Genomic DNA, 27,864 nt, shown 5'->3' with positions numbered 1-27,864 from the left:
CTTTAATTTTTTTAGGCTAAATTGATGGTAAAAAGGAAAATAATCAAATAATTAAATTTAAGTCGTTGAAAAATAACATTACATTATATTTAAGAAGGCAACCTATGTTTAATTATTTAAAAAGGTTATTATATGTCTAGCTAAAAAGTTTAGCTAGGACCAAGGTCCTATGATTATTTTTAAAAAACATTTTAATATTTTATGACTTAAAAGTATGTGTATATATAATAAGTATATAAATGGTCATATAGAGACTAGAAATAACAGATTCTTCAAGTCACCATCAGCTTTTCCCACGACCCTCAGCTGTTATTTGAAAAGATTGGCAGCCCCAATGGTGGTGGAGAACCCACTTTCAAATGAGGCGTTGAAGGGCATCAAGCATTGAAGGGGACAGGCAGGGGAGGAGGGGTTTTAGGGTGCTGCGAAAACCGTGTGGGCCGAGAAAGTGGCCATAGCCAAATATAAAGTAGATCGAAAGGGTCCCACAAACAAACAAAAGAAACCAAAAAGGTGTGGATAGTGTGGTTCCTGGGTTTGTGCTCTTCCAGGTCCTCTTGTCTCTTTTCTACCTTTTTCTTATTTCTTTACTCTCTTTTTGTCTCCTCTATGCAAAGACAAAATCGACAAACCTTTTTTAAAACTGAAAACCATCCTCATAACTCACGATATTTTCTTACATGGGAGTTAAACATAGGGGTCTCAAGGAAAACCTGGATCTGGTAGGTCAGGTTTTCACTGCAGGGGCACAAATGACAAAAACAAATATATTTCCAAAGTATTCAAGAGCACTGGAGTATATTTTGAATAACAAGGTAGCAATTGAACATCATTTACAACTGAAAGATTTGATAAATTTTCTAGGTCAGGAGGGTTTAAGATCTTTGTGGAATCACACTCTACGAGGGTCAAACGGTGAAACCACTCCATATCCCAATCTTCAAGATGGGGGTATAGAAGGATTCTGGGGTTCCTTGTTAACAAGAACCCCTTAGGAAAACACATGGGATTATGTCAACACAGATGAAAGGCCGATATTTGTAAACGCAAAACAATATAAGGGGATTTTAAGGCACAGGTTGACTCGAAAACTGAGAAAATCTGAAAAGAACAAACTTGCTATGATCTTACCAAAGATAACAATAGCAATGCAAAGGACTCTAGCAAGATAGTTCAAAGAGAAGAACAAACCGTGCAAGCTGAGTATAAAGGAAAAGAGAAGCTTGTAGGAGACTTAGAGAACCTTGAGTCAAATATGGGCAAGATCGAAGGGATCATGGGCAAAATAGATGAGCTCATTGCAAACAAGAAGGTCATTGAAAAAGGAACTTTATAGCCCTACATCAACACTGCTCTTATGGTCATCAAAGCTATATGTGGAAGAAATCATGAGGTTGAAAAATAGACTTGACGCTTTAGAAGCAAAGGGGAGGTATGAGGACAATAGGTTTAAAATAGTTTCAGAAGCCAATTGCAAGCTGGAAAATGAAAATAAAATACTACAAGAACAAATTCTAAATCTGCAGAATAACATGGAGAGGGGACAAAAGGAACTAGTCACCCCAAAACAAGAGTTAGATCAATAAAAAACAGCTGAAAACAAGAAGCCAAAAATGGAGGGAGGAGAAAACATAATACAAATATAGGGAATCCAATCAACATTGGTAGATATGGAGATAAAAGAGAATTAGTTAAGAGACAGGATAGAAGAGGCCAAATCATGGTCACAAGTAGTAGGTGCAGCATCAAGTGAGCAGAAAGGAATCATTGAAAAACAAGTCAAAAGACAATTAAGAGAAGAAAAAGATAAACAAAATAAGGCTGCAAATATTATAATTAAAGGTTTGAGGGACTTTGGTGAGAAAGAGAGAACCGACATTCTAGCAAGGGACTTCCTTAAAGACAAATTGCAGTGGTCAGGGTTTATCCAACAAGCAAATAGGATTGGAAAGAAGATAGATGGAGGAAAGGATAGATATGTTAGGGTCATCTTGAGAAACTTACATGATAAAAATATGATTCTAAAAAATAGAGGGCTACTTAGAGGCACACACATCTATCTAGATGAAGATTTGACATTTGAACAACAAGAAGAACAAAGGAAAGAATAAGAGAAAGTGAAAACAACAAGAAATGAGGGAAAGTGAGCTTGGTTGAAGAGTGGAAAAGCCCAAATCAGCGAGCGTTATTCAAACAAGAAATAGGGATTAAGGGCCCCACAAGAACACTTAGTAAGTTGGAATTGCAAAGGATACCCATGGAGAAGAAGACTTGGTTTGGGGCCCATAGCAAAATGCCAAGACATTATCATTCTTACAAAAACTCATGAACACGATGGCTTCAAAGTTCCAGATTTTGAAGGGTATAAAAAAGTTTCAGTTTGGAACAAAGGGAATGAAACGGGCAAAGGTCACGTGGGAGTTATAGTGTTGATAGATGAGAAGTGGTAGGGAATTGTAAAAGTTGAAAAAGAAGACACAAACAAACAATACATATGGCTGCAAATAACAAAGAATGGAGTAACTTTCAGATTGGCTACTTTCTATTTTGTTCCGAAAAACTCAAAGTTCTATAAGAAAAGAAATTTAGACAATGAAGACCCGTATGCCTCTCTAAAAAAAGATATCTCTACTTTCAGCACGCTTGGGGACATAGTGTTAATGTGTGACTTTAACACAAGGACAACTAATAATCAATCTCTTTAGTTGAGCAATGAAGAAAGAGGGGGAAACAATCCTTTATGGTTGGAGGAAGGCGGAGACCAATATTGGGAAAGAACTTCACAAGATGGTAATGGCAATGTGGTTCAGTTTGGGGCAGAATTACTTGGGCTTTGTAGTTTGTATGGCATGGTTATTTGTAATGGAATGAAGAGTTGGCCAAGGTCATGGGGTATCACATGCAAAACCTATAATGGTCAAAGTGTAGTGGACTATGTGATTTGCTCCAAGAATTTTATTTCTAAATTGTTGGAGTTTGATATTGGGGACTGTCCATTTGAGATGAAATTTGATCACTTACCTCTCCTTGTAAAGCTAGGCATCTCTCCAATTAGTCAACGTGATAAACAGGATCATCACAAGCAAAAGAATATCCCCCCCAAGGGTAGAATACTCATAAACAAGGAGAATAGATAAATCTTCAATGATGTTCTTAAACAACATTTTCATGATCTAAAAAATAGTAGTAAGGGCATTGCAACCAATGAGATGGATGTTCACAGCAGTATGCTAATCCCACTAATTCACAAGGCTTTATAGGCATGCAAAAGGTCTCATCCCAAATTGGGGGCTCCTAACACTTTTCGAGCAAACCCGTGGTATGATGAAGAATGTAAGGCATCCAAGAGAATTACTAAAAGAGAAAGGAATGGACAAAGAATACTATAATGTACCCGACGACACCCCAGCCGTACAACACCTTCCTGACGACCTCCCAATCGTACGACACCCCCAACTCTCACCCTGCATAGTGGCTAAGAACTCAATGTACGATACTATACCATATCGTACGACAAACCCAGGCTGTGCTACTCCATACGAAGGCAGTCCGTACGGTTACTATACTAGCATACAGGTCCGTACGGTTCTACACTCCACCCGTATGGTGAGTGGGCTCCAATACTTCACCTCTACAGTGAAGTCGTATTGGCACTTCCGTATTGAGTACCGTACAGTTACCACTCTCGACCACATATAGGATGCAATGCACTCTGTACGGTCACTCGACGAGTTTCACTCTCGGTAGGATCTCCGTCGATAAGATTATTGGAAGTGCGGGAATGAATAATCAACATAGAGTATACACAATTGAAAGGCCAAGAACCAGATATTTGTAATTATATTCCACACGGTAGAGACAGATCCGACAATGAAGTACAAAATGAAATATCAAAAATGATATCTCCAACGGCAGACTAGGGTGGCTGCTAACCACCGAAACTGCGATTACAGAATAGGGAGGGTTTTGCACCTCCGAACCTGCAACAATGCCAAACTCCAACTGGAATTCGCATTTACAAAGAAAACATCAAATTCACTAGCCTACCTACAACTATGCCAAACTTGGCCTTATAAATGGGCTTCGAGAAGTTTCCCGAAGGGTTACAAACGACCGACACCAAAAGTTTATTATTTTATTAATTTGGGCCCCTTTATTTAGTAATTAAATTAATTAATTAAATAAGTCCTTAAGATATTATTTAAAATTTAGGACCACTTAATTAAGTCACTTTATTAAAATTGGGGACATTACAAATACAAGAAAAAATATGAAAAATTAGTGTGATCTAAAAAAGTAGAATATGTAAACGAAAAGAGGAAAGAATTGATCACTCTTCGAAAACATAATCCCAAAGGTTTTTGGAAGGAATTGCAGCAAAAGAAAAAGAAGATTGAAAACAATATCACAAATGTTTAATGGCTAGAATATGCTAGGCTCCTTTATGAGCGTGTGCATGAGAAAGATTATCAACCTGTTATTAACATCTCTATGGAACTCTTCACGGTGGATGATATTAAACAAGGAATAAAGAATTTAGCAAGTGGCAAAGCACAGGATACAGATGGGTTACAAGATGAATTTTTAGAATGGGGGATTGAGACTCTTGCCCCTCACATAAAAAGAATTTTCAATAATGTTAATCAAGAAGGCTTCCTCATGGAGTAGACAACCAGTGTGGTCATCCCTCTTTTTAAAAGTGGTGATATCAATAACCTGTCTAACTATCGCACGATTGTTGTCAACCCTCTATTTGGCAAGCTATTTGGGAGCATGTTAGAGTGAAGGAACAACAGTTGGGCAGAAAAGGAAGGTAAAAGGGCAGGTAGGTTTTAGGTCAAGACACTCCACTATTGATCATTGCATCACCCTTAGACACTTGATAGAAAAAATATGGGACACTCAAGGTGAGGATGCCTATTGTTGTTTTGTTGACTTCAAGAAAGTTTTTGACACAGTACCTAGAGACAAACTTTGGAGGAAAATGGAAGAATTAGACATCCCAGATGTGTATAGGGCTGTTGTACATAGACTTTATGAAAAGGTTAGAGCTAAAATCAGAACAAGTGAAGGTATGTCAGATTGTTTTGGCAGTGACATTGGGGTTAAGCAAGACTGCCCTTTATCTCCCATGCTTTTGGGCTATACATTGATAAGATGGAGGCATGGTTAAGCAAGAATGATGAGGAGGGCATTCAGTTGGCAGGTTATGTGGTGAAGCTACTTTTATATGTTGATAATCTTATCCTAATTTCAAAATCAGAACAAGGGCTAAGAGAACATTTGAAGGCATTAGAACACTTTTGTCAGGAAGTTGGGATGCAAGTGAACATCTCCAAGACCCAAGTCATGATTTTCTCATTAAAAAGAAAGGATAAGCAAATTACCTTTATCTTTGAAGTTAGTCCACTAGAAATAGTGAAACAATACAAATATCTCGGGATTGACTTCCTCTATAAGCTCAGTTGGGAGACTTGTAGAACAAAAAGGATACAGGGAGGTTGGAAAGCTTCACACTTGCTTCAAAATAGGTGCAAAAAAGTTGAACTTTGGGATTGGAAAACCAAAAAAACCCTTTTTAGTCTGCTGGTCACACCAGTGATCCTTTATGGTTGCGAGGTGTGGGGGGGAAGCATATCAAACTGTAGCTGGAGACAAATAGAAAGAATCCAGAAACATCTCATAACAAGTAATCTCAAAGTTAAGTCCACAGTCCCTTATGAAATTTTTCTAGCTGAAGCAAGAACTTTCCCATTGGAAGCATCGGCAGTAATATGGTTGATAAGTTATTTAAAGAAGGTTGGAAACATGGATAACCAGCGTTGGCCTAAAATGGTGGTGGAGGAGATGCTTGACTGTAGGCAAAAAATGTGGATGAAGCAAAACAACAATTGGATGAACAAGTGGGGCATTGATTTGCATGAATGTCCTAATACCAATGGTGAAATAAAAAGTTACGTGATTGAAAAATTTCGGACTGCCATGTGGACAAATCAAATTGGGCGAAAAAAGCGTATTACATCAAAGAGTTTAACCCAACAAAGGACCATGGTGAAAAATCATATCTAGGGGCAGCTATCAAAGGAAAAGCAAGGTTGTTGGTTGCACAACTAAGGACAGGGTGACATCATCTTAGATGTGAGACCAGTAGGTGGAAAATACCTAAGGAAACTTGGGAAGAAAGAGTTTGCACGTTTTGCAACAAGGGGGCAGTGGAAATGGAAAGGCACTACATAATGGAATGCTTTGCTTATGAGGATATTCATACCCAATACAAACATAGTTTAAAAGTTGACAACATATACCAATTATTTGAGGAAGACAAGATTAACTAGACAATGAGCCTTTTCGTCAAAATCAGTAGTAGGAGATCGGACATTGAAAGGAATCTGAAGATAATTTAGGAGTGTTCATCTTGGTCCCATAGACTGTTTAGTCTTGTGAACGTCATTAAAATCTTTCATTCACTCATTCATTCATTCCAAATAACGAATGTAAGTTCTTCTTCTATTGCTTGAGGATAAAAATCCTTTGGCTAATAATGGTTTAAGGAATGAAAGCGTTCCTAGCCATTTGAGTGATTTCCTTCAAAAGTCATCACTTGTGCTGCATATTTCCAATTTCACTTTGGTGTGTTGTGTGAAGATTTCCAATTATTTAGGTTTGGTTGTGGATTTTGTTGCAATCTGGTGTGTTGGTAAATTTTGGTTTTGTATGAAAGTTGTAGTATGTTTTTCCAGCTTGGTGATATTATAGATTATATTCCATTTTCTGTACAATGAAAAATATAATGAATTTTTAATGATTAGTTATTGTTGAGTCATTTTGGTTGATCTATACGATCTTATTGGGCCTTTCAAGATCAGAAATCAACTTTTCTATTAACTAGGGATAAGTTGTACAGCATATACAATTAGCCATACAAGTTCACACGAACAAAATTAATAACAGGGCAATTGTACCACAAGCTATGACTTATATCAGACTTGTAAAGACTCATTGGGGCTGCTCTATATTCCATATAATTTTCAGTCTGTGTTGTACAATACTTGTTATTTGTGGGAGTCTAGCGCAACTTATGTGGGGATTGAATGAATGAATGAATGTTTTTAATAACGTCCACGAGACCAAACAGCCTATGGGACCCACAGATAGCTAGCAAAGAAGGCATGCAAAGCCTGAACAAATCCAAATTGTTAAACCTCTTTCTCCTTCTCCTTCTGCATCTTGGATCTTCTGCTGTGTAACTTGATTAGGAAATCTGCAACTCTTGGTATCTTTTCTTCGTCAAATAGACTACTTAAGGTGTTCACATTTAGTGTCTCAACATACTTACTCCGGATGTCAGTGTAGGCTAGGCACTCCATGATGTAGTGCCATTCAGTCTCCACCACCCCTTGTGTTCAATATCTACACCTTCTATCTTCCCATTCCTCTTTGGGTATCATCCATCTCCCAGTTTCGCATCTAAGTTGATGTGAGCTGGTCCTTATTTGAGCAATTAGCATTTTTGCCTTCCACTTTAAGTCCATTCCTATGTAGTTCTTTTGTGTATGGTCATGTGTAGGATTGAAGTGTTTGATATAGTATTCTTTTTTCCTCCCCAATTGACCTGCCCACATGTTTTTTTTGAATTTTTCTTATACATATTTTTTTATTTCTCCATTGTTATTCGGGCAGTCTTGTAGGTTAATACTCCATTTAATGTTTTGTTTCATCCATGTGCTCTTCCTTTTGTCTAACTTCTCCCCTGCTGCCATTTTTGGCCAGCGATGTATCTCCATGTTTTCTAACCTCCTTAAGTAGCTTAGCAATTGGAACATAGTTGATGCCTCAATACGGAAAGCCCCCTCCTCCGCTAGGACAATTTCATATGGGATAGATGATTTAATCTTGAGACTAGTTGTAATTAAATGCTTTTGTAATTTCTCTATTTGCCTCCATTTCCTTGTTGAAGTGCTGCTGCCCCATACCTCACATCCATACAATACCACCGGAACCACAAGAAGCCCAAAAAGAGTTTTCTTAGTTTTCCAATCCCATAGTTCTGCTCTTTAGCATCTATTTTGGAGTGAGTATAAGGCTTTCCATCCTCCTTGGATCTTTTTTGTTCTACATGTTTCCCAACTGAGTTTATTGTGGAAATCTAGGCCAAGGTACTTATATTCATTGACCACTTGTAAGGTGTTTCCCTCAAAGACAAATTCTCTATGGACCTTCTTTCTTTTCAAGGTAAAGATCATGACCTTGGTTTTGCTAGTTTTCACTTGCATCCCCGCCTCTTGGCAAAATTGTTCTAGATCTTTCAAGTGTTCTTTCAAATCTTGTGTTGTTTTTGCCATTAAAACAAGGTCATCAACATATAAAAGTAGCTTGATTACATAGTTGGTTAGATGAACTCCCCCACCCCCAAACTTGTCTATCCATTCCTCTAACTTGTCAATGTATAGCCCAAATAGTGTAGGAGATAATGGGCAGCCTTGCTTGACCCCAATGTCACTTCTAAAACATTCTAATAGTCCCTGTTTTGTTCGTAACTTAGCCTAAACTTGGTCATACAATCTATGAACAACAACTCTATATTGTATTGGAATTTCCAACTCTTCCATTCTACTCTACAATTTGCGTCTAGGTATTGTGTCAAAAGCTTTTTTGAAATCCACAAAACAGCAAAAGACTTCCCCTCTTTGTTTATCCCATACCTTCTCAATCAAATGTTTGAGTGTTATGCAATGATCAATGGTAGAATACTTTGGTCTAAAGCCTGCTTGCCCATTTGCTCTTTTTCCCTCCTTTTTAGCCCAACTACTGATTCGCCTTTCTATCATGCTCCCAAAAAGTTTACTGAAGAGAGGATTGATCATTATAGTACGATAATTTGAGGGGTTATTGATGTCACCACTTTTGAGCAAAGAGATGACCACACTAGTTGACCAATTTGTTGGAAATCCATTTTGGATGACTCCATTGAATATTCTTTTGATATGAGGCATGAGGATTTCTAATCCCCACCTTAAATGTTCTTCTTGTATGCCATCTATGTCTCGAGCTTTACCCATTGCAAGTTTTCTAATTCCTTCTCTAATAATGTTTGAGGAGAAGAGTTTACTTCTTGATCTGATCATCGGAGGGCTATCTTTGTCTTGATCTCTCTCATATAGCTGCTTTGCATATTCTAGCCATTGAAGATTTGTGATATTATTTTCTTTGCCTATGTCTCTTTGCTGCAACTCTTTCCAAAAACCCCTTGGATTTTGTCTCCCAAGCTTAATCAATTCTTTTCTTCTTGTTTTCATGTACTCCTCTTTTTGCATTCTCACTAGTTTTGTATATTCCTTGTTGTTACCTCGTATTTTGACCATTTTCTTTGCTGCCTTACATTCTTCATCATACCATGGGTTTGCGGGGAAGCTATTCTTATTGTCCTTTTTGGGTCTAGACCTTTTGCATGAGTTGAGAGCCTTGAGAATTATAGATGTCAACTTTACGCTACCGATCATTTCCTTGTTTGAATTGACCAACCCATTGACACCCTCTTCTTGCAGCTGTTTTTTGAGCATTGTTTGAAAAATTCATGATTTTCATGTGTCAAGAGGATAACTCCTTGAGTGACCTCCTTATTTTCTAATTGTTGCATCTCCTTTTGATGTTGATTGTCTTTTTGCATGCCAATCTTAACATATATTGGGCTATGATCTGATTTCATTTCTATGGGACAATCCTTCACCACAATATCTTTTACACTCATCACAAGCTTTTTTGAGTTTATAACATAGTCCACTACACTCTGACCATTACAAGTGTGACACGTAATGTTCCCTGAGCTCGGCCAAGCCTTTAAACCATTGCATATTATCAAATCATACAAGCTGCAAATTCCTAGCAATTCTGCCCCATAATGTGTGATAGCTCCCTTCTCATCTTGAGACATTCTTTCCCATTTTTGACTCCCTTCTTCCTCTAACCACAAAGGATTGTCCCCTATTCCCTCCTCATCATTAAGGCAAAGGGACTGGTTATTGGTTGTTCTAGCATTAAAGTCTCCAATTAATATGATCTCACATTTCTGATTATATGCTAATATATCTTTTTTCAAGGCTGCATAAGGGTCCTCTTTGTCTAATTTCCTCTTATAAAATTTTGAGCCATAAGGAGCAAAGTAGCATGCTGCAAGGTAGATTGTGAACTCTTTATCCTCTATTTTTATCCATATGTATTGTTTATTGGGGTCTTCTTTTTCCACATGTATACTTCTTTCCCAAGAATCTCTTACTAAGATTGTTACTCCTCCATGGCCTTTTCCACTTTCAATTAGCTCATTCCATACTGATACTTTCATCTATCACTCAAAATTTGCAACCTTACATCTTTCATGCTCATGTGTTTCAAGGAGGACAATCACGTCCATCCCCTTTGCAATGGGCCCTAAACCGGCCCCTCTCCTCCAAGGGTAACCTCTACAATTCTAGCTTACCATTGAAAGGTGTGCCCGGGGGGCCCCGCATTCCTATTTACTATATGTTTATTTGTCGCTGAACTGGGCTTTCCCTCTATACATCCATGCTTCCTTACTTGCACTTCTTGCTGCTATGACTTTTCCCCATTCTTTCCTTCTCTCTTCTAGTTGTAAAGGGGTTAAATCTTCATCTATGAAGAATCATGTGCCTTTAAGAAACCTTTTGTTCCTCGAAATTTTGTTCTTATCCTCGATACTTTTCAATATTACTCATTTCTATTTCTGCCATCTTGTGACACACTCCCAATTCTACTTGCTTGATGAATATGCCCTATCCATTCCAACTTGTCCGCTAGAAAGTCTTTAATTAACCTATCAGTATGTTCACCTTCCCCATAATCCTTTAAGCCTTTAATTATTATATTTGCTGCCCTATCTTTTCGCTGTCTTTCTTCCCCTATTTGCACTTTGATCTGTTTTTCTATGAGTTACTTTTGACTCTGTGTTGAACCTTTTGTTACTTGTACCCATGACTTTGCCTCTTCAAGATGCTCCTTTGGTTCAGCTTCTTTTATTTCTATGTTTTCTATTGTTGATTGGAGCTCTTGTAGGTGTGAGGTGTCTCTTTCCTCCGTTGTTGTGGAAAAAATTCCACTTTTTATCTATCTTAGTTCCTCCTTTATGGTCAAGATCTCCTGCTGCCCTGTTTTCAGATTAGCTTGTAAGTTGGCGATTTCCTCTTTAAGAGACTTGTTTTCTTGGGTTATTTTATGGTTGGTTTCCATAACCTCTTACCATTTGTTAAACTTCAGTTGTTCTAGCATTTCCAAGCCTTCGATCCTTCTCTTTAAACCCATCAATTCATGAACATATAGGTCTGAGGACCAAGTTAGAGGTGTTGAATTAGGGCTGTATTGGTCTATCTTACTGTCATCTTCCATCCCCTCTCCAATATTTGCCTTTTGCTGTTTTGTTCCATCAATGCACTTGAGTTGATGCTCTTGTTGGCATGCTCTTTTAGCCTGAACTTCATGATCCCCTTGCATTTCCATCCCTGTATTTACTTGTTCATGTTGCATCTTATGTATTACTACTGTTTGGTTGAAGTTTACTATCCTTGGCAAGATAGTGATAAACTTGGTATGCCCTAGCCATCTTAATCTCCTAGCTATTTTAGCTTGCCTTCGCTGTAAAATCTTCTTATATTGCTTGGCATTAACAAATGTAAGTCCTTTTACATTTGCGACTTTGTCTTGTCCACATACTTGAGATTCTAGACTCCTTGCTGATATATTTGTAGTGTATGGCATCATACTGCATATCTGAGGCATACTCTTATGATCATTCCCAATTCTCTTCACAAAACTTTTCTCTAACTCTTCCAATGAGACAATGTGTTCATCTCCTTTGTATTATGAGAAATCTATTAGCAGATCCACCTCTTGCTCTGTGATGTTTTCCACCATATTGTCCGTTTGATTTTTTATAGTTTTACCATATTGTTGCCCAAGTTTGTTTGTATTTGTTTTCAGTTTTGTTTGTGTTGTTGATGCCCAGAGTTGAAATGATTTGATTTGAAACTAAGTGCATATAAACAAACTCAGATATTGACAAAATCCACCACTAGAGAGGAAAATGTCAAAAAAACTTACCTGCAATGCCCTTCTCTGAACCCCACTTTGAGTCTTTGTCTACCTTTGTTTGTCTTGGCCCCACAAATTTTATCCTGCTTGATCCCTGTGCTTGGGTAGAGCCCCCACGTTTTTAAGCAAATAAAATATAAAAACCCTCTGATAACTTTATTGGGTTTGGAAGCCTGTGGTTTGGCCCCACAACCCACTTCTTCTTTTGCTCTGGAAGGTTGCCGACATACCCCTTAATCCCTGAGCCGACAAACTCTCTGTGTGTTCACTGTGTGCTCCCCTTGTGCCCTCTCCGTGTCTTATCTGTGCCCTGGCCCCCGCGCGTTCTCTGCTGTCGTCTCTATTGCTGCGTTCTCTGCACTCTGCAAACGCCCTGCACTCTTGAACTCGAGTCAGCTTCAAGTTCAAGGTGGGTGTCATACAAGACGAGAATTTAATAAAGTGCTTTTTTGTTTAGTTTCTGGGGAAGCCGTACATTGGGAATATTCTGATATATCTAACTTTCAAGCAGCAGTACAGGTGCAAACATTATTATTTTTTTGTCATTTCTTTTCCTGATAATTAGATTAATAGAGGATTAGGGTTATCACAAATTGCTAAATTTAAACCTACATCAGCCACTCACATCATGGTATGCTGATTAACATTCTATACCAGATTTAGCATAATGTTTCAGCTGTTTGGTTATCAATTCTAAAAGGTTTCTGCTGTACTAAATCAGCAGTTAATAATATCTAGGTATGATGTGCTAGAATGACTATCAAATTTTTTCATACTATTTTGATATATGGTTGCAATTTCTGGAAGTTCTATTGCGGCAAATTAATAACTCTGGTGCATTGTTAGAGGATTATTTACATTGTAAAACTAGATGGTTTACCACCAATAAGAGATTTCTTTGTTATTGTAAGTAGACCCTGGTCAGTTTATTGTCGGATCTATTTTAAATTTGTTTATCATTATCTGCTAATTTGGAGTTGATCCAAACTCTGCTTTTTATTTGCGAATTTGGCATTGATCAATCTTGGAGTAATGTACCTGTTTGGCAGTGATCAAATCTGCTTGTTATTTTCCAATTTGTCATTGATCAGATCTGCTCGTAATCTACTTGTGGTATTGATCATATTTGCATGCATATTTATCCCCAATTGTAAATTGGATGGCATGCTGCTAATGAGTTGAAAATTAATTATAAATTGGATGGCATGCTGCTAATGAGTTGAAAATTAATTGTTTATTGTTCATGTCTGCATGCATACTTATCCTCAATTGTAAATTGGATGGCATGCTGTTAATGAGTTGAAAATTAATTGTTTATTGTTCTTATCTCAATTTTTGTATACTTTCACCTTGGCTACATCAAGATCTTTATGATGATGGAAATAAATTTAGGTTTGGTGTTGATTTTTGAACTTTATGAAATCTGCCAGGACAAAATTGGATGGCATGCTGCCAATGAGTTGAAATTTAATTGTTTATCGTTCTCATTCCAATTTTTGCATTCTCTCACCTAACCCACATCAAAATCTTGATGATGGAAATAAACTTAGGTTTAGTGCTGATTTTAAAACCTCATGAAATCTGGCTAACTTTCTTGCCAAGGACAAAATTGGATGGCATGCTGTCAATGAGTTGAAAATTAATTGTTTATTGTTCTCATCCCAATTCTTGTGTACTCTCACCTTGCTAACATCAAGATCTTGATGATGGAAATAAACTTAAGTTTGGTATTGATTTTAAAACTTCATGAAATCTAGCTAACATTCTTGCCAAGGACATTATAGAAAATAGTAACATTCGTCATAATAAATGAAAAATTAATGTTTAGGACTCTTCTATTTGTGAAATGAGTGTAATTTGACTCATTGTAGAAAAAATGAGTGAAATGCGAGCTCTAAATGAGTGAGTTAGGTGTTTTATGTTTTATTTTTATCTATATGTCCAAATGTGTATATTTTACTCTAGATGTAGCTTGGGTTCACCTAGGGTTTTGCCCGAGCACCTTGAGTGTGTTGTGGGTCCCTTTGTACCTTGAGTGTTTGGGTAGAACCTAAGGCAAACACCATATTGTCCCAAGCCAAAAATAAAATTCACACTAGAATCTTGAAATTTCTAATGTCACCACTTTTTGGTTCTCTTGTAGCATTGCGAGAGTTGACTTCATGGATTTGTGTCTGTAGACACTTAAAATTGGTCAACGCATGTGTCTCCTATTTTTAACCTATCGCGCATATAGTCTTTACTATTCATCTATCTCGTCTCTCTTCTTTTGTCCAATTTTTTGTCTCATTGATATCAATTCTTCCCACTTTCAATTCCATGGTATCAATTTATCCCAAAATCCACCCTATTGATGTCATTTCATCCCCATTTGGATCCTGTGACATTAATTCATCTCATAACCAATCCCGACGATATCAATTTGTCCCTATTTCAATCTTGCGACATCTAGTCTTCCCAAAACCTGTCCAGATAGCATCAATTTCTCCTTCTTTCAATTTTATAACATCATTTTGATCTCTTCTCCTATCACATGGCGTTATTTTGGTCTCATTTTGTGTTTGTTGACCTGCTTTGACCCAATTAGCCTAATTTAACTTAATTTTTCCTTTTTGATTCAATTCTTCCCATTTTCTTTTCATTTCTTCTCAATTCTTCCCATTTTTGCCCATTTTGACTTAATTTGACCAAATCGAGGTCTTTGGAAATCAATTTGACCTATTTTGCCTTTTAGGTTTAATTAATGAAGTCCTTTTTTCTACTAACCCTTCTTCTAAAAATTAAATAAATAAATTTAATATTTATTTAGTAACTCCTAAGTTTTATTTATTAATTTCTCCTATTTTTCCTCTCATGTAGGGATAATTCCCACTTATCCTATTATGAGGAGATTTTTAATTATTAAAATCTCATAATATTTTCAACCTACTAATTTGGTTTTTATGAGAAGATAATTAAAGATTTTATTTTTAATTTCCAACATCCGCTTTCTTCGATTGTCATCCTTCTCCTAATGGCTACTTTGTTATGCGCTCAAGCAGGGCTATCTGATTAACCAAAAATCATTTTGATCCTGGTCGTCCATCAAGTCTTGATTTTCGATAAATTGAGACTTCTTTCTCCTTTCAAACAGTCTAATTTTATGCATCATTTTTCTGTCGAATCATCTAGAAATCCAATTTCATGCAACATTATTCTATCAAATCCATTTAGCAATTTCATTTAGCATTGTCACTTTGTCAATTTAATAATCACGTTCCTTAGTCTTGCTATCACACCACTTGCTTTCATCTATTTTGTGCACCTCGCATATAGAGAGCAACATACCTGCAATAGAGAGGAAAGGATGTTTTAATTCATGTTTCGTTTCAATAGTTATGTTGCTTAGATTAGGTAGTTAGCATGTTATTTAAGTTTGTGATTAGCTTAGATCAATTTCATGCTTTGGTTTTCACTCAATGCTTAGATCAATGATTTCTCAATTTAATGATATCTCACAATATAAGATGTTTTCTGTTATTATTTTAAATAATGTTAAAAAATAAGTTAAATTTAATATTTAACTAACGTTATTTAATTTAATAAAGTTACTTTAATGAAATGACTTAATTGACAATTAAGACAAGGAAATATTAAAAGGGGCAACTATCATTATTTTATTATTTTTTGAATTGCCCATGTTGTCTTAGTGTCTCAATATAACCAGATTGAATGTTTCCGGAGAAAACCCATGACGTTTCGAAGATTGAATGTTTGTTTCAGCCTCGTGGAAGACAGAAACCCTTCTCAAGAATATCAGCTTCGGTTGTAGAAGATCTACCCAAGTCAATGCAATGATATTCAAATTTGAAGAGTTAAGTATTTGGTTCAGTTTATCTGGTTTGCAATCCAGGTTTATGAAGTTGTTTGAGCTGAGTTCTTGAGTGCTGTGGAGACTCATACTTCCTATGCTGGTTGCTCTTCAAAGTGAAGAAATAAATTAATATTATTTATAGTCTTAAAAGGACGTATGGATTTAGAGGAGTGACGTGGAGGATTTTTTTTTTTTTTTTTTTGAAGAGTTTAGTGTTCTTGAATTTATTCTCAGGTCAAACAAATCTTAGAGGAAGCTGTTAATAATCGTGGCATATGGGATATTGGTCTTCGGAAATCGAAGCTATGTGACCAGCTGGACGTGTCTGGAAGAATTACTTTAGGAATAAGACAAATTTGTTTGTGAAATCGGGCCTGAATTAGACTTTGCTGGGCACTATATTGTCTTTTTCTGTGATGTGGAGAAGATAATATTTGTGACTTGTTTTGATAAGCCAAAATACTGTGGAAAGTCAAAATCGTCAAAAAGTGTACATAGAGGTCAATATATTTTGGAAAGCCAAAATCTTCATTGCTCAATTAAGAACTAATTCCCATCAACTCTTGCGAAACTGGAAGTTAGAAAAGACCAAAAGAAGCTTGGAAGAAAAGGGTGTGCATCTAAAATAGCATTAAATATATGATTTTTGGATGTAGGTGAACTTCCAATGTTGCATACTTATATAGGTCAGACATTCATGCTTCTCTTCTGTCTATTCTGTGTAATATCAGAGTTTGATTATCACTTCTGTGAACTGTTTGGAACCAGCATACATATTTAATCATTATTTTCTATTTAGACGATATTCCATTTCAGTTCTTGAATGTCAATTGCACGTGAATGTATCAAGAGCAAAATTATTGCAGAATAGTTGAATGGAATCACTGATGCAGTCATTGTATGTTGGAGTCGCTCTTATTTCATGAATGATTATTTGCAATCTTTTTCTATAACATCACAGCAATAAACTCAGAACAGCAGTAACCTTTATTGGCAATTAGAAATTTACAAACAGCAGAAGTAAAATCAATTGACAATTAATTTGGTTTACAGTCATTGCTGAGAAAGGAAAATCTTTTAAACACTTCAAAGTAAATCATATTCTTGCCAAACTAAATCAATAGAATTACTCCTGCAATCAATGTTTGACGTAGTTACTGAACACTGAACCTGTGGAAAGTGAAAGGAAAGGTACAAAAAAATTGGCTTCGAACTGGGGAGGCATCTTACACAATTCAATGCTTGTTTTGAAGCACCTAATAACTTATGAGAAAATGCATGCATATTATAAGAACTAATTTACATGTTGAGTATCCATGCAGACATCTTTGTACATTTGTGTGTGAGAGAGAGTGAGAGAGAGATGTTACAGGTATGTAAGAGACAAATTCATTTGTGAAGGAAGCTTCCCAGATAGATTATTATTTCCAAGAAACCTGCAATTGGTGCAATATGAATTTTGTTCAAATAGGTCCACATTATCAACCACCGTAATGAAATTAAAAAGATACTTTTGGAATGTGAATATTTGTGAATATATCTACGATTTGAACAAATGTATCCTTTTAAGCCATGTCACTTACAAGAATTTCAAAGAGCTCAAATTTTGAAGTGAAGTTGGAAACTCTCCTGTAAAATTATTAAAACTCAAGTCCCTGAAATTACAAACAATTCAGAATAAGTAGATATAGACAAATAAGATCATTCATGAGACACATCACATATATATATCATAACTAGACTTGTTTTTTTCAAATTTCTAGCCCTTGAAGCTTTTCATAACACACTTTGCCTATTGAATATTGTAAACTCAATTCCTATAGTTGTGCTATGATAGCCTTGTGAAATTTTGGCCAACCAATCTCAAGATATCCTAATTAAGAGTTGGCATGCATCATGGAACACCAAAATTTCTACAAGAAGTTATCACAACCATAAATGATTGTAGTTGATAAATGATTGTAGTTGACATACAAATCAAGAGGAGATAATTCTTTAAATTGTAACTAAGGATATGCCCACAAAATCACTTGTTAACAAATGAAATAGAATAAGACCAATTCTCTAATTAGGAGTTAGATACCATAATCTTTGATAATTGACTGAAAAAGTTCAAGTACTATGAAAAGTCAAGCCATCTATAATATACAATTTGATGCATTAAGTTATTTTGCATATGTTTTCTATGTCTCTAAATAAATAAAGTGAAAATAAAAAGAAGCATAAGAGAGGCCTTTTTGGTATGTACGGTGTGATAAGATTAGATTACTTAGTTGTAGATAGTTTTTTTAAGATCATTTAGTAGGGGTTCCATTGGGCCTGTGCCCTTGAATTGCAAGGGTTTTGAACAAGACTCGGATCCCATAGAATTCATTTGCGGGGATATCTCATAAACCTACTCTCTACCAACATGATACCGATGAAATACCATTACGCACTTATTTTGTTCACCTCTACCACTCAACTTGTTACTATTAGGCCCTATTCATGAGATTGTGTGTTTTGCTCACTAAGGCCCTTTTATTGTACCATTGGGCGGCCCTTTTATTGTACCATTGGGCATCGTTGTAGATCATATATGTCACTCAAAACTTCCTCAAAGGCTGCTGGGCACACCCTTCTGTCATCTAAGTCACTAAACCACACTCTATGCATTTCTTTTTGTTACACTTGCCACTTAAGTGCTCTTTTCATTTACTCATGCCATCATAAACAAGTCATCAATACGCAAGTCACCCTACCATCACCTTTTCTACTTAGGTTTTCAATCAGGTGCCCTTATCTCATATCATTTCTCACTTGAATTGGCCCCATACCCAGAGGCGTTCCTTTACCTACTATATCTGCTAAAGTTGATTTTGGCACACTTATTTCATGATATCCTTCCAGTCAATCTCTAGCAAAAGCAGTCCAGACACAAACTTGCTTGGTTTTTGCCACTTAAGGAAACTAAAATTAAACTTAGGGGCTCATAAAGGCTGCTCTTGCCTCTTATCGTTGATCTCTTACTTTTGAGGCACCCTTTGAGGTGTAATTGTCACTTAGCAAACCTTAATGAATTGTTTTAGCCATAGGTTCCCATCTTTGCCATCTCAGCCACCTAACCTTCTGCTAGGCAATTCTTGCTACTGTGTCTGCCACTTAAGGTATCATTTCCTTCATCGAGGCATGTCTTGCTGTTGTATGTACCACTTAAACCGTTGCAGGCATTTGTTTCTGTTGATGCTGTCACTGAATAGGCATATAGGAACTTACAAAACTTCTCACTGTTGCTTCAAGGACTCCCATTACTGCTTAGGCGTCCCTCAAAGATGACTTTGTCACTTAAATTCTTCAAATTTGTGCAAGGCGCTTTTAACAGCAGTTGGTGCCAATTGGAATTACCTCGGGCACTTATTCTTTGTCGTTGCCACCAAATAGACCTTCTAACTGCTCCAAGGTGCCTTTATCTACTTTTCAAATGCTACAATGTCAAAGTGAATGTGAACTAATAGTGAGTTTGACTGCACATATATTATTGTATTTTTGGTTTTTTGTTTTAGGTCAAGGAGGTCGGCCCTAATTAGTCCAAAGGACAAAAGAGATTGTTTTTTTAACTTTTAAAAAAAATAAAAAATTAGGGTTGCAAGTTGCAACAGACCCACTATTACCATTACATTTCGCACCAATATCATTCCTTTTACTTTTGTATACTGGAAAGGCTTTGTAGAAGATCATGTTGTTAATTTTCCATGGCTTGCAAGAGACCATGTTCCTTTGCTTCTATATATTGGCTGATCATGCCATGGTTTGTGGACTCTAATAAATCTATTTCCAATCTCCTGTTTGTTTTAGCCCTTTAATTTTACTTCAGACATTTCTGATGGAATAGAACATTTTGTGTCCTTGAATGGTTTGTTCTTCCTTCCAAAGTAGTTATATATTTTGTTTGTGTATGGGATAAGAAAACCACATCCTTTGAAATTTGAATTGTAATACTTTTTGCACCAGAGATATGGCTGTGATACAAAATAAATAGGCCAATGGCCAGAGTAGTATTGCAGACTCTTGCTGCAACCTGTTCAATTGCAGTAATCCATCAATCAAAAATCAAGTTCCACCAAGGAGCTGTTCTACGATCCAAACCCACCCTGGTTTTTTCTCCTCTTTGGAATCTGTATTGCATTGAATTTACCCATTAGGTTCAGATTCTGTGGATTGATATTGTTTTTCTATTAGAGTGATTTGAAAATTACCATAAGTCATATTAAAAGTTGTCAGATACATACATACAATCAGACTAATATTCCTGAATTTTATATGAAAATAAATTTACAGGTGAATCCCATGTTAATGATTGATACCAGTTGATAACATTTATGGCTTGGTCCCATTGGAACATTGTTCTTGATGGACATAGTACGGTCTTCTTGCTACCCCATATTCCCAATGATTCGATCATTTTCAACATCCCTGTCCTAGTGTTTCTTAGAGAAGGGCTATGTCCCCTCTTTCTATTTTGACTCTCATCTTTGTGAAACTGAAGTTTGCTGGTTATGTCTGGACCTCTTCCATTCAAAGATCCACACTATTCGGAGTGAATGAGATTTGATCCTCCAACCCTTGAATCGTCACTTTGTTAGAGATCTTCAGCTCAAAATCTGCTTCATCTGTTCTATAATCCATTAGTCCAGCCATAACTTGTCTAATCAATTGGTTTTATTGTATCAAGAGAGGGTATTCTTTTCTTTTTGACAACATTCATAGCCTTGGGTTGTCAAACCTGAGGATTGACTAGAGTAAGTTCTTCGGGTATATTTTTATCTTTAGCCTTATTAATCCTAGCAGATGACAACTATTGATGTGAGCTTGATCAGATCTTGTATCTTACCCTTTCATTTTTCCATATCTGTTTTTGGTTCTACAGAGTCTACCTTGATGCAGCTTCTAGAATTGAGATATCCTTAGACATACACCACATCATATGCCCCTCTGTCTTCCATAGCTTCAAAAGGGTTTGCTAAGATTATTTGGCTTGCTATTTGTGATCCTTTTCCTTTTCCCAACTGTGCTCTTTCGAATTTGGTCTCACCTTGTTCATGACTGATGTACTAGCTTTAGACCAGAGATTTACTTATATTTGATTTGTTTTACAGCAAAGGTAATTGATTCTCTTCCTGAGGCTGCTTCTGAGAATTTGGACCATTTGAGTTCTCTACTCATTCCTGTATTCCTTGAGAAGGGTATGCCCTAGCCATGTGACCATGTTCATTACAGATTCTCCATTAAATAGGGACATGTCAATAATTTATTGCCTTCTCTCATTCTATTCCATGTATTTACACAACTACTTTTTCAAGAAAAGTCTTCTCCAAGTCTATTTTGTGACAAAATGACTTGCATAGATCAGCACCCCACAGTTTTTGGTTACCTCCTAGTCAATAATGTATTCTTCAATTGCCTTTCCTAGTTTGACCCAAACTAGGACCATGTTTTGTAGATCATCCAATTGGTTAAAGGCCAGAGACCAGTGTTTCATATGTCCCCCTTTGGAATTCTTGTTTTCTTTCGGACTTAGAGGAGAAGATAGCCATGGAGTAACCCCTGGGGATCATTGAGATCTCCACTGATCCAGAAGGTTTTCAATTCTCTTCAACCTATATTATGAGACAGTTTGTCTTAGTGATTTACTTTTGTAGACGGCAAAGTATTTGTAATAATTTCTCCCTACATCAGGTATGCTGCAAGAAAACAGTCTAATTGTTCTTCTGAATGTAATGAATCTATAGTTTCTGTGTCTGCACTATCTGATTTATCAATAAACTAAAATGGTCATAATAAATAAATGATAAAAGGGAAGAACAAATAAAATAATGTCATAATGCAATATTAGCTTACAAGTACTCCAATTCGCTCAATTCGGCAACATATGAAGGGATTTCGCCCAAAATCTTGTTGTTTCTCAAGATTCTGCACAACACATAAAATGTTAGAAAATGCTCTATAATAAACAAAGAACAAAACAAAAGACTTTCCATTTCAGTGCCAGTTATTTTACTTACAGTTGATTTAAATTCTTCAAGTCTTGTAAGAATTTCAACGACGTGACCCCCAAAGTTAAGTCACTCAGTCTCCTGCTAGAATAAAAATACAAAAAAAGTATCAAAAAATGGAGGTACGGGTTCAATTTATAATTTTATATACTTCCTTGCATTTGAAGATCAAGTAAAAAAGACAAGATGAGCACAAACACCAGAAATTATACAAACCAACACATACAGAGTTAACAAATTTCTTAATTTGGAGAAGCTTGAAGGAATTGGACCCTTGAGATCAGTTCCATAAATTTTCCTGCATTATTAATTGGTCAACATATATACCAAAACATATAGAATAGAAAAAGATTGGACATCAAAATAGCAGACAAGAGGAGAGAAAATATCAACACCAATAATATACACTGGTTAAAAATCCACAAATGGAGATGAGAATAGTTTCTTTTATGTCCTCTTTTAGGAAGCCTTCATTTCAAAATGTAGTCCTCAGTATAATGTAAGAATTCAATTTTATCATTCAATTGTATTGTTACCTCAGTGACAGGAACTAAATCTACAATCTAGTTCTTCCATAAACTAAAGGTTCTAAATTATATGGGAAATATAAATTTTAGTTAGGTTGTCACAAGATGCAGACAAAATGACAAAATGTTAGGTGTACTAAAAAACCACCATTTTGAATTGCTAATACTTCTGTAACTTTTTTATTCTAATCAATGTAAGAAGTAGATAAATTCACAGTTGCTTGGGCTAGATTCAAGAAGCAACACCAAGAAATCTTTTCTTCAAACAGTCGTAGGGTATGTTTGTAACTTTATACTATATAAGTTATATTAGGAATAATAGGTGTTCAGGTTGTGGCATATACACAAGTAAATCAAAAACCATAGCATTTTAAAGTTTTTGGCTCCCTCTGCCAATTTGACATTACAGGAATTGATTTTGTTGGGTCATGCAGCAGAGAACAAGGTTCAGAGTTACTTCACAAAGATGAAGTCAAGGAGAACTGTACAATCTCTAAACAAATACTTATGAAGTTGTCACATCAAGGAACTAGTGTCCACAATCACACAAACAAATGCATATATACACGTTTCTTTTCCTTTTCTATGCATTTGTCATTTTCTATATGTATCGTACAATAGCAATTTTCTTTCTTTCCATTCAAAGCAGAGGTTACAAGGTCAATTTGACATGATATGATGATTAAAACCAGACTGCTGTGAACATACATACATGTATTAAATTAAGGTATTTACCAATTAGTGTACAGTGGGCTGACACATTAGACTGATTTCCAAATGATCTACATCAACTTAAAACAATAAATTCTAAATTGTGCAGAAGAAGTATCTTACAAATCAGTTAGACTACTCCAGTTTCCAATGAAATCAGGTATTTGGCCTGAAAGTAGAGTATCAAATGCCCATCTGCAAGCCAAAACAAAAATAAGGATGTCTACCCTCCCAACAGGTGGAACATAGTATCAAGTTTGTAAGTCTAACATAAAGAACACAAGCTGTAAATATTTGTAGAAGAATCTCACACTGTCTTCAATTTCGTTAGATTTCTGAAAGTACTTGGAATCTCTCCACTTAATCCAGAACTATCAATATACCTGTCCAGTCAACAAGATTAATGATTATTATTATAATCAAACAACATCTGCCACATGAGTAAGAAACTCCCGCTAGTAATATGGTAGACAAAATGTAGGAGTTAATGATAAAAGATTTTTTTTTCTTTAGAAGGTATTTGGTGAGAAAATGTGTCATCAATCAGGCTTCAACCTTAAGCACACATTTATACGGGAAGGGACATGGAAGTTTATTGTAATGATTACATTTTTGCAAATAATTTCATCAGAAAATAATCCGTTTCCACATTAATTTGGTTATGTCTACAATCAAGTTATGACTTCCTACGATGGCATAAGCCTGCACTATCCATACATAGGAATAAAGAGGGGTTTCCTACATGACTGTGCACTGTAACACAAAGTTAATAACTTCCCTGCATATGTTGGCTCGATAACTCAATAGCAAATTGTGTTTCCCACCTTCCACTTGCACATGAATTTTGATAGTTATGTGGATTTCCAAAATATCTTTGGGCCAAATGAAAATCTGCCCGCCCTTTGTATCACTGTTTCCCACATCCAGAGCATTATTAACTGAAGATAAGTGTTAGCCAAAGCTTATTGACGAAACCAAATTTCACTATTTGATTTGATGGGGCAGAGAAAATGTATTGAATAAAGAGCGGGATTTTAAAGAAGGAACAGCATTGCATTGGAACAAATTTTCTTTCTAGCAATATGGAATAGATGACACTCAGAATCTCAAGGAGAATGCACATGATGCCCCCTGTCTCTCTTCAATACTTGATCATAAATATAAGTTGGTTTCATGGGTGTGACTGTTGGGTGAACCTTTGCCAACCACCCAACTGACCAATACTTAAATAGGAATTAATAGTGGTTCATACGTTGCTTAACATAAAACCTGAGGAAAATTTGTTCTTTTCCAAACATAAACAACTTATTGTTTCCCTAACACTACTTTACTTATGACTGGCTTAATTAATGCTACATGTCACTTCCTACAAGATCTCCGCCTAAGCACAAAATATATTCTCCCATCAAACTAATCATGAGGTTCAAGAAGATACTTGCAAGTGAAAACTACTAATGCCTCTAGGTAACTCTAGAAGTAACTTGGGAGTAGTCCACCGCAACCATTAAGTGTGAACTACTGATTCTATAGAGGACCTAGCTAAACCCTCCACCAAAACCTATAGTCTCTTGAGCTTTGTTTGCAGACTCGCCACCTCACTCTACTTGTGTTTCAAGTCTTCTTCCTTAAGTACCCTTGATGCATTTACTCACAATGACACTTTTGCAATCTTCTTCATCCTTTGGTGATATGCCAACTTAGTTTTACTTTTCCATTGCTTCTCAACTGATAACACCTGGAGTTCCAGCTCTTTCTGTTGTTTCTCAAGAGTTGCTAACTACCTCTCACAAGGCATGGTCTTCAAAATTCTTTATTTTTACTTGTTGGATTGCATCATCTAACCATTTTCACTCATCCAAGAATGCCTCTTTCTCTTGCTGCCAATTGTTTTTCTCTACAAGGAGTGCCTGCCTGTCGACTAACTCTCTTTCATGCACTCAAATCTTGTGAGTCAAATCCACACATCTGATTCAAGACAGTACGAGTTGGATTGCATCATCTAACCATTTTCACTCATCCAAGAATGCCTCTTTCTCATGCTGCCAATTGTTTTTCTCTACAAGGAGTGCCTGCCTGTCGACTAACTCTCTTGTCATGCACTCAAATCCTGTGTGAGTCAAATCCACACATCTGATTCAAGACAGTACAAGTCTATGCAAGCCTCTTCCTCATTTCAAGGTTGTATATACCATAGTTTGCAAACTCTGCGAGTGCTCTCCGAGTTGCCGAGTACTCTAATTTTTTTGCTGGGTGAGTTTTCACAAGTTTAACTCGTGTTTTTATAGATGCAAAAAAACATGGGTAAAAATGTTGATGTAGATAAAACGCTGGTTAAAATGCATTTTTCACATGTTTTTGCTATAAAACCATTCATTTTCTCTTTCAAGATGCCAATTTTTAATTTAATACATTTTGTAATTGAATTTTACAAAAAAAATATGTTTCTTTAAGAGATTTTAATTTTCAGTACTTTCTGAGTTGCCAAGTTTTTGGTGAGTTTTTGTTGAGTATTTGCCGAGTTGAAAATTTTGAGCTTGCTGAGTACTCTCTGAGTCTTAGTTTGTGAACTATGGTATATACAAACCTATGCAAGCAATGTTACAGTAGTGCAGCCAATTTTATCGATGAACAGGTTGTCAATGTGTTTAGGAGACCCAAAGATACCAATGTTTAGAATGGATAATAACATCCAATTTTACGATGACAAATAAGCTAGAATAATAAGGTAATTTGTTCTATGGCAAGCTAGTAGTGTGTGCTTATTTAAGCCATCAGCCTCTTTGTTTCCTATTCCATTCATGCCAATTTATTTCATGCACTTATTTTATTTCATCAAGCAAAGAACAACAAAGTATTACTATCCACTCACAAATCTCATGCAATGCACGATGTGGGTGGTGCCTATTGGCATGAGGAATATAATATTCATCCTCTAACTCCTCATCCTCTACCTCTTGCCTATAGCAATAATCATGGCCCTACTCACTGCCCCCATCCCTCTCATCGTACATGTTCCCATATAAGACCTTGGGATAGTCATCACCTACATGCTCTCATTCACCCCTATGTTCCACATTGTTATGAGAGGCCTTCAATTCTAGGTCAACATGGACTTCCAACATGAATTGTAACTATTCTCCCTATACATCTATCTAAATTTCATGTTTTGTTTTCTTAAAAATTCTATCACCCAAAAAATGTGTCTTGATGGGTAATAGAGAGATGGAAGATAAAGTTGAATGAGCCATTGTAGGTATTGCTGGAAAAGATGCAAAATTAAGAATAGTATTGGACATTTTACTGGTTGGAAAGGAACATAAGCATACCATTGCCAATTTAGGAGGTAAACTAGTCATGATTAACTAAACAAGTGCTTCCAATCATAAGGATGTTGTAATCAAAACCAACTCAAGCAGTGAAGGTAAGTTCATAGGGCTAGATCCACTAACTAAACCAATAAACAAGTTCCTTCCAATTACAAAAGAAGTATCGGAAACAACAACAAGAACATTGAGTGTTGCCCCTTGAGGAGAGATATTCTTTAAGGGATAATTGTGCATTGGTGGGTAAGTTGTAGTCATAGTCATGGATGGAGTTCTCATTTGCAAGTGCACCTCTGAAACTTTTTCCTTGTTTAATTCCATCTCCTCATTTGACTATGAATTACTTGGTTATGTTGAGGCATAATTTGTACCTTCCAATGCAACACAAAATAGAGCAGATTGTACATTAGAAGTTAGAACTATTTTATAATTAGAAATTCCCAATAAATAAAATCTAGCCTAAAACCCTATTCTAAACTTTATGTACATCGTTATTACAATTTGTATAGATGTGTTTTTTGGGCTGTTTCATGCATTTGTATAGATGTGCACTAAAAACCTATTCTCAGTTTTTTGGGTCCTATAGACTGCCTGGTCTCTTGGATTTCATTAAAAATCTTCATTCATTCATTCATTCATGCATAGGAAACATACAACTTACAATTTGTATGCGTGTGTTTTCTGGGGTGTTTCATGCATAGTGAACAAAACTAAAGGCATGACTTTATGATGCAATATAAACGAACTTTAAATAAAACCTATCCTTTTGCTTCTCAGACTAGGCCACAAACCAATTCAGCACTTCTTCTCAAGGCAAGGGATTTTTATGCTTTTTGAGTAAACAACCTAAATAATTATCAGACACTCAACTCTTTCAAAGTAAAAGCAGAGATTGAAAAACTGTGAGCGAAACATATGGAACAGGCTTAAACACAAGGACACAAACTTTTTCAGTAAATTGAATTAAGAAATCATGTACAAAACAACAATCTCCAAATTTGAGTAAACCTGCAATAAAAAGCTTGCAAACTTGCTAAAAGAAGTATAATTTAGCTCAGAACACAAAACGTTATAAGATAAAAACAGTAGTTGCATTCAAAGCTATAATGTGTTGATTCCCCTACAAAACTCATATTTCGTGCTCCCTTATGTTAGATGTATGGTGCTTCAAGTTAGTTTACAAGCTCATCTTGTCATGTTATATATTGCAGCTAACGCTTTTTGCAAGATAAAGGTGATTGCTGCAAGCCCGATGGGTAGTTAAGAATGATGGCATTCAAGAGCAGCATGCAAAAGTAGAGAATGATAGGGCAGATCAG

The 27,864-nt window shown here is 36.1% G+C and overlaps 1 protein-coding gene across 3 annotated transcripts in view; it reads right to left on the bottom strand.

Moving 5' to 3' along the window:
• Window positions 1-27,864, bottom strand: part of LOC131053394 (probable LRR receptor-like serine/threonine-protein kinase At1g56130) — a 130,479-nt gene that overhangs the window by 21,124 nt on the left and 81,491 nt on the right. Inside the window, exons 7-13 of one of the 3 annotated variants that reach the window (XM_057987995.2) lie at window positions 23,534-23,605; window positions 23,346-23,417; window positions 22,211-22,282; window positions 21,994-22,068; window positions 21,830-21,901; window positions 17,536-17,607; window positions 17,323-17,388 (exon numbers count right to left, since the gene is read on the bottom strand). In XM_057987995.2, coding sequence (XP_057843978.2) covers window positions 17,323-17,388; window positions 17,536-17,607; window positions 21,830-21,901; window positions 21,994-22,068; window positions 22,211-22,282; window positions 23,346-23,417; window positions 23,534-23,605 — 501 coding nt within the window. The remainder of the gene's footprint in view (window positions 1-17,322; window positions 17,389-17,535; window positions 17,608-21,829; window positions 21,902-21,993; window positions 22,069-22,210; window positions 22,283-23,345; window positions 23,418-23,533; window positions 23,606-27,864) is intronic. The other 2 variants (XM_057987996.2, XM_057987997.2) reach the window with 2 other exon arrangements.

This window comes from Cryptomeria japonica, chromosome 11 (genome assembly GCF_030272615.1).
Source record: "Cryptomeria japonica chromosome 11, Sugi_1.0, whole genome shotgun sequence".
NCBI lineage: Eukaryota > Viridiplantae > Streptophyta > Pinopsida > Cupressales > Cupressaceae > Cryptomeria > Cryptomeria japonica.
The sequence above is the reverse complement of the archived record's forward strand: the minus strand, read 5'-3'. Positions and strand labels throughout refer to the sequence as shown.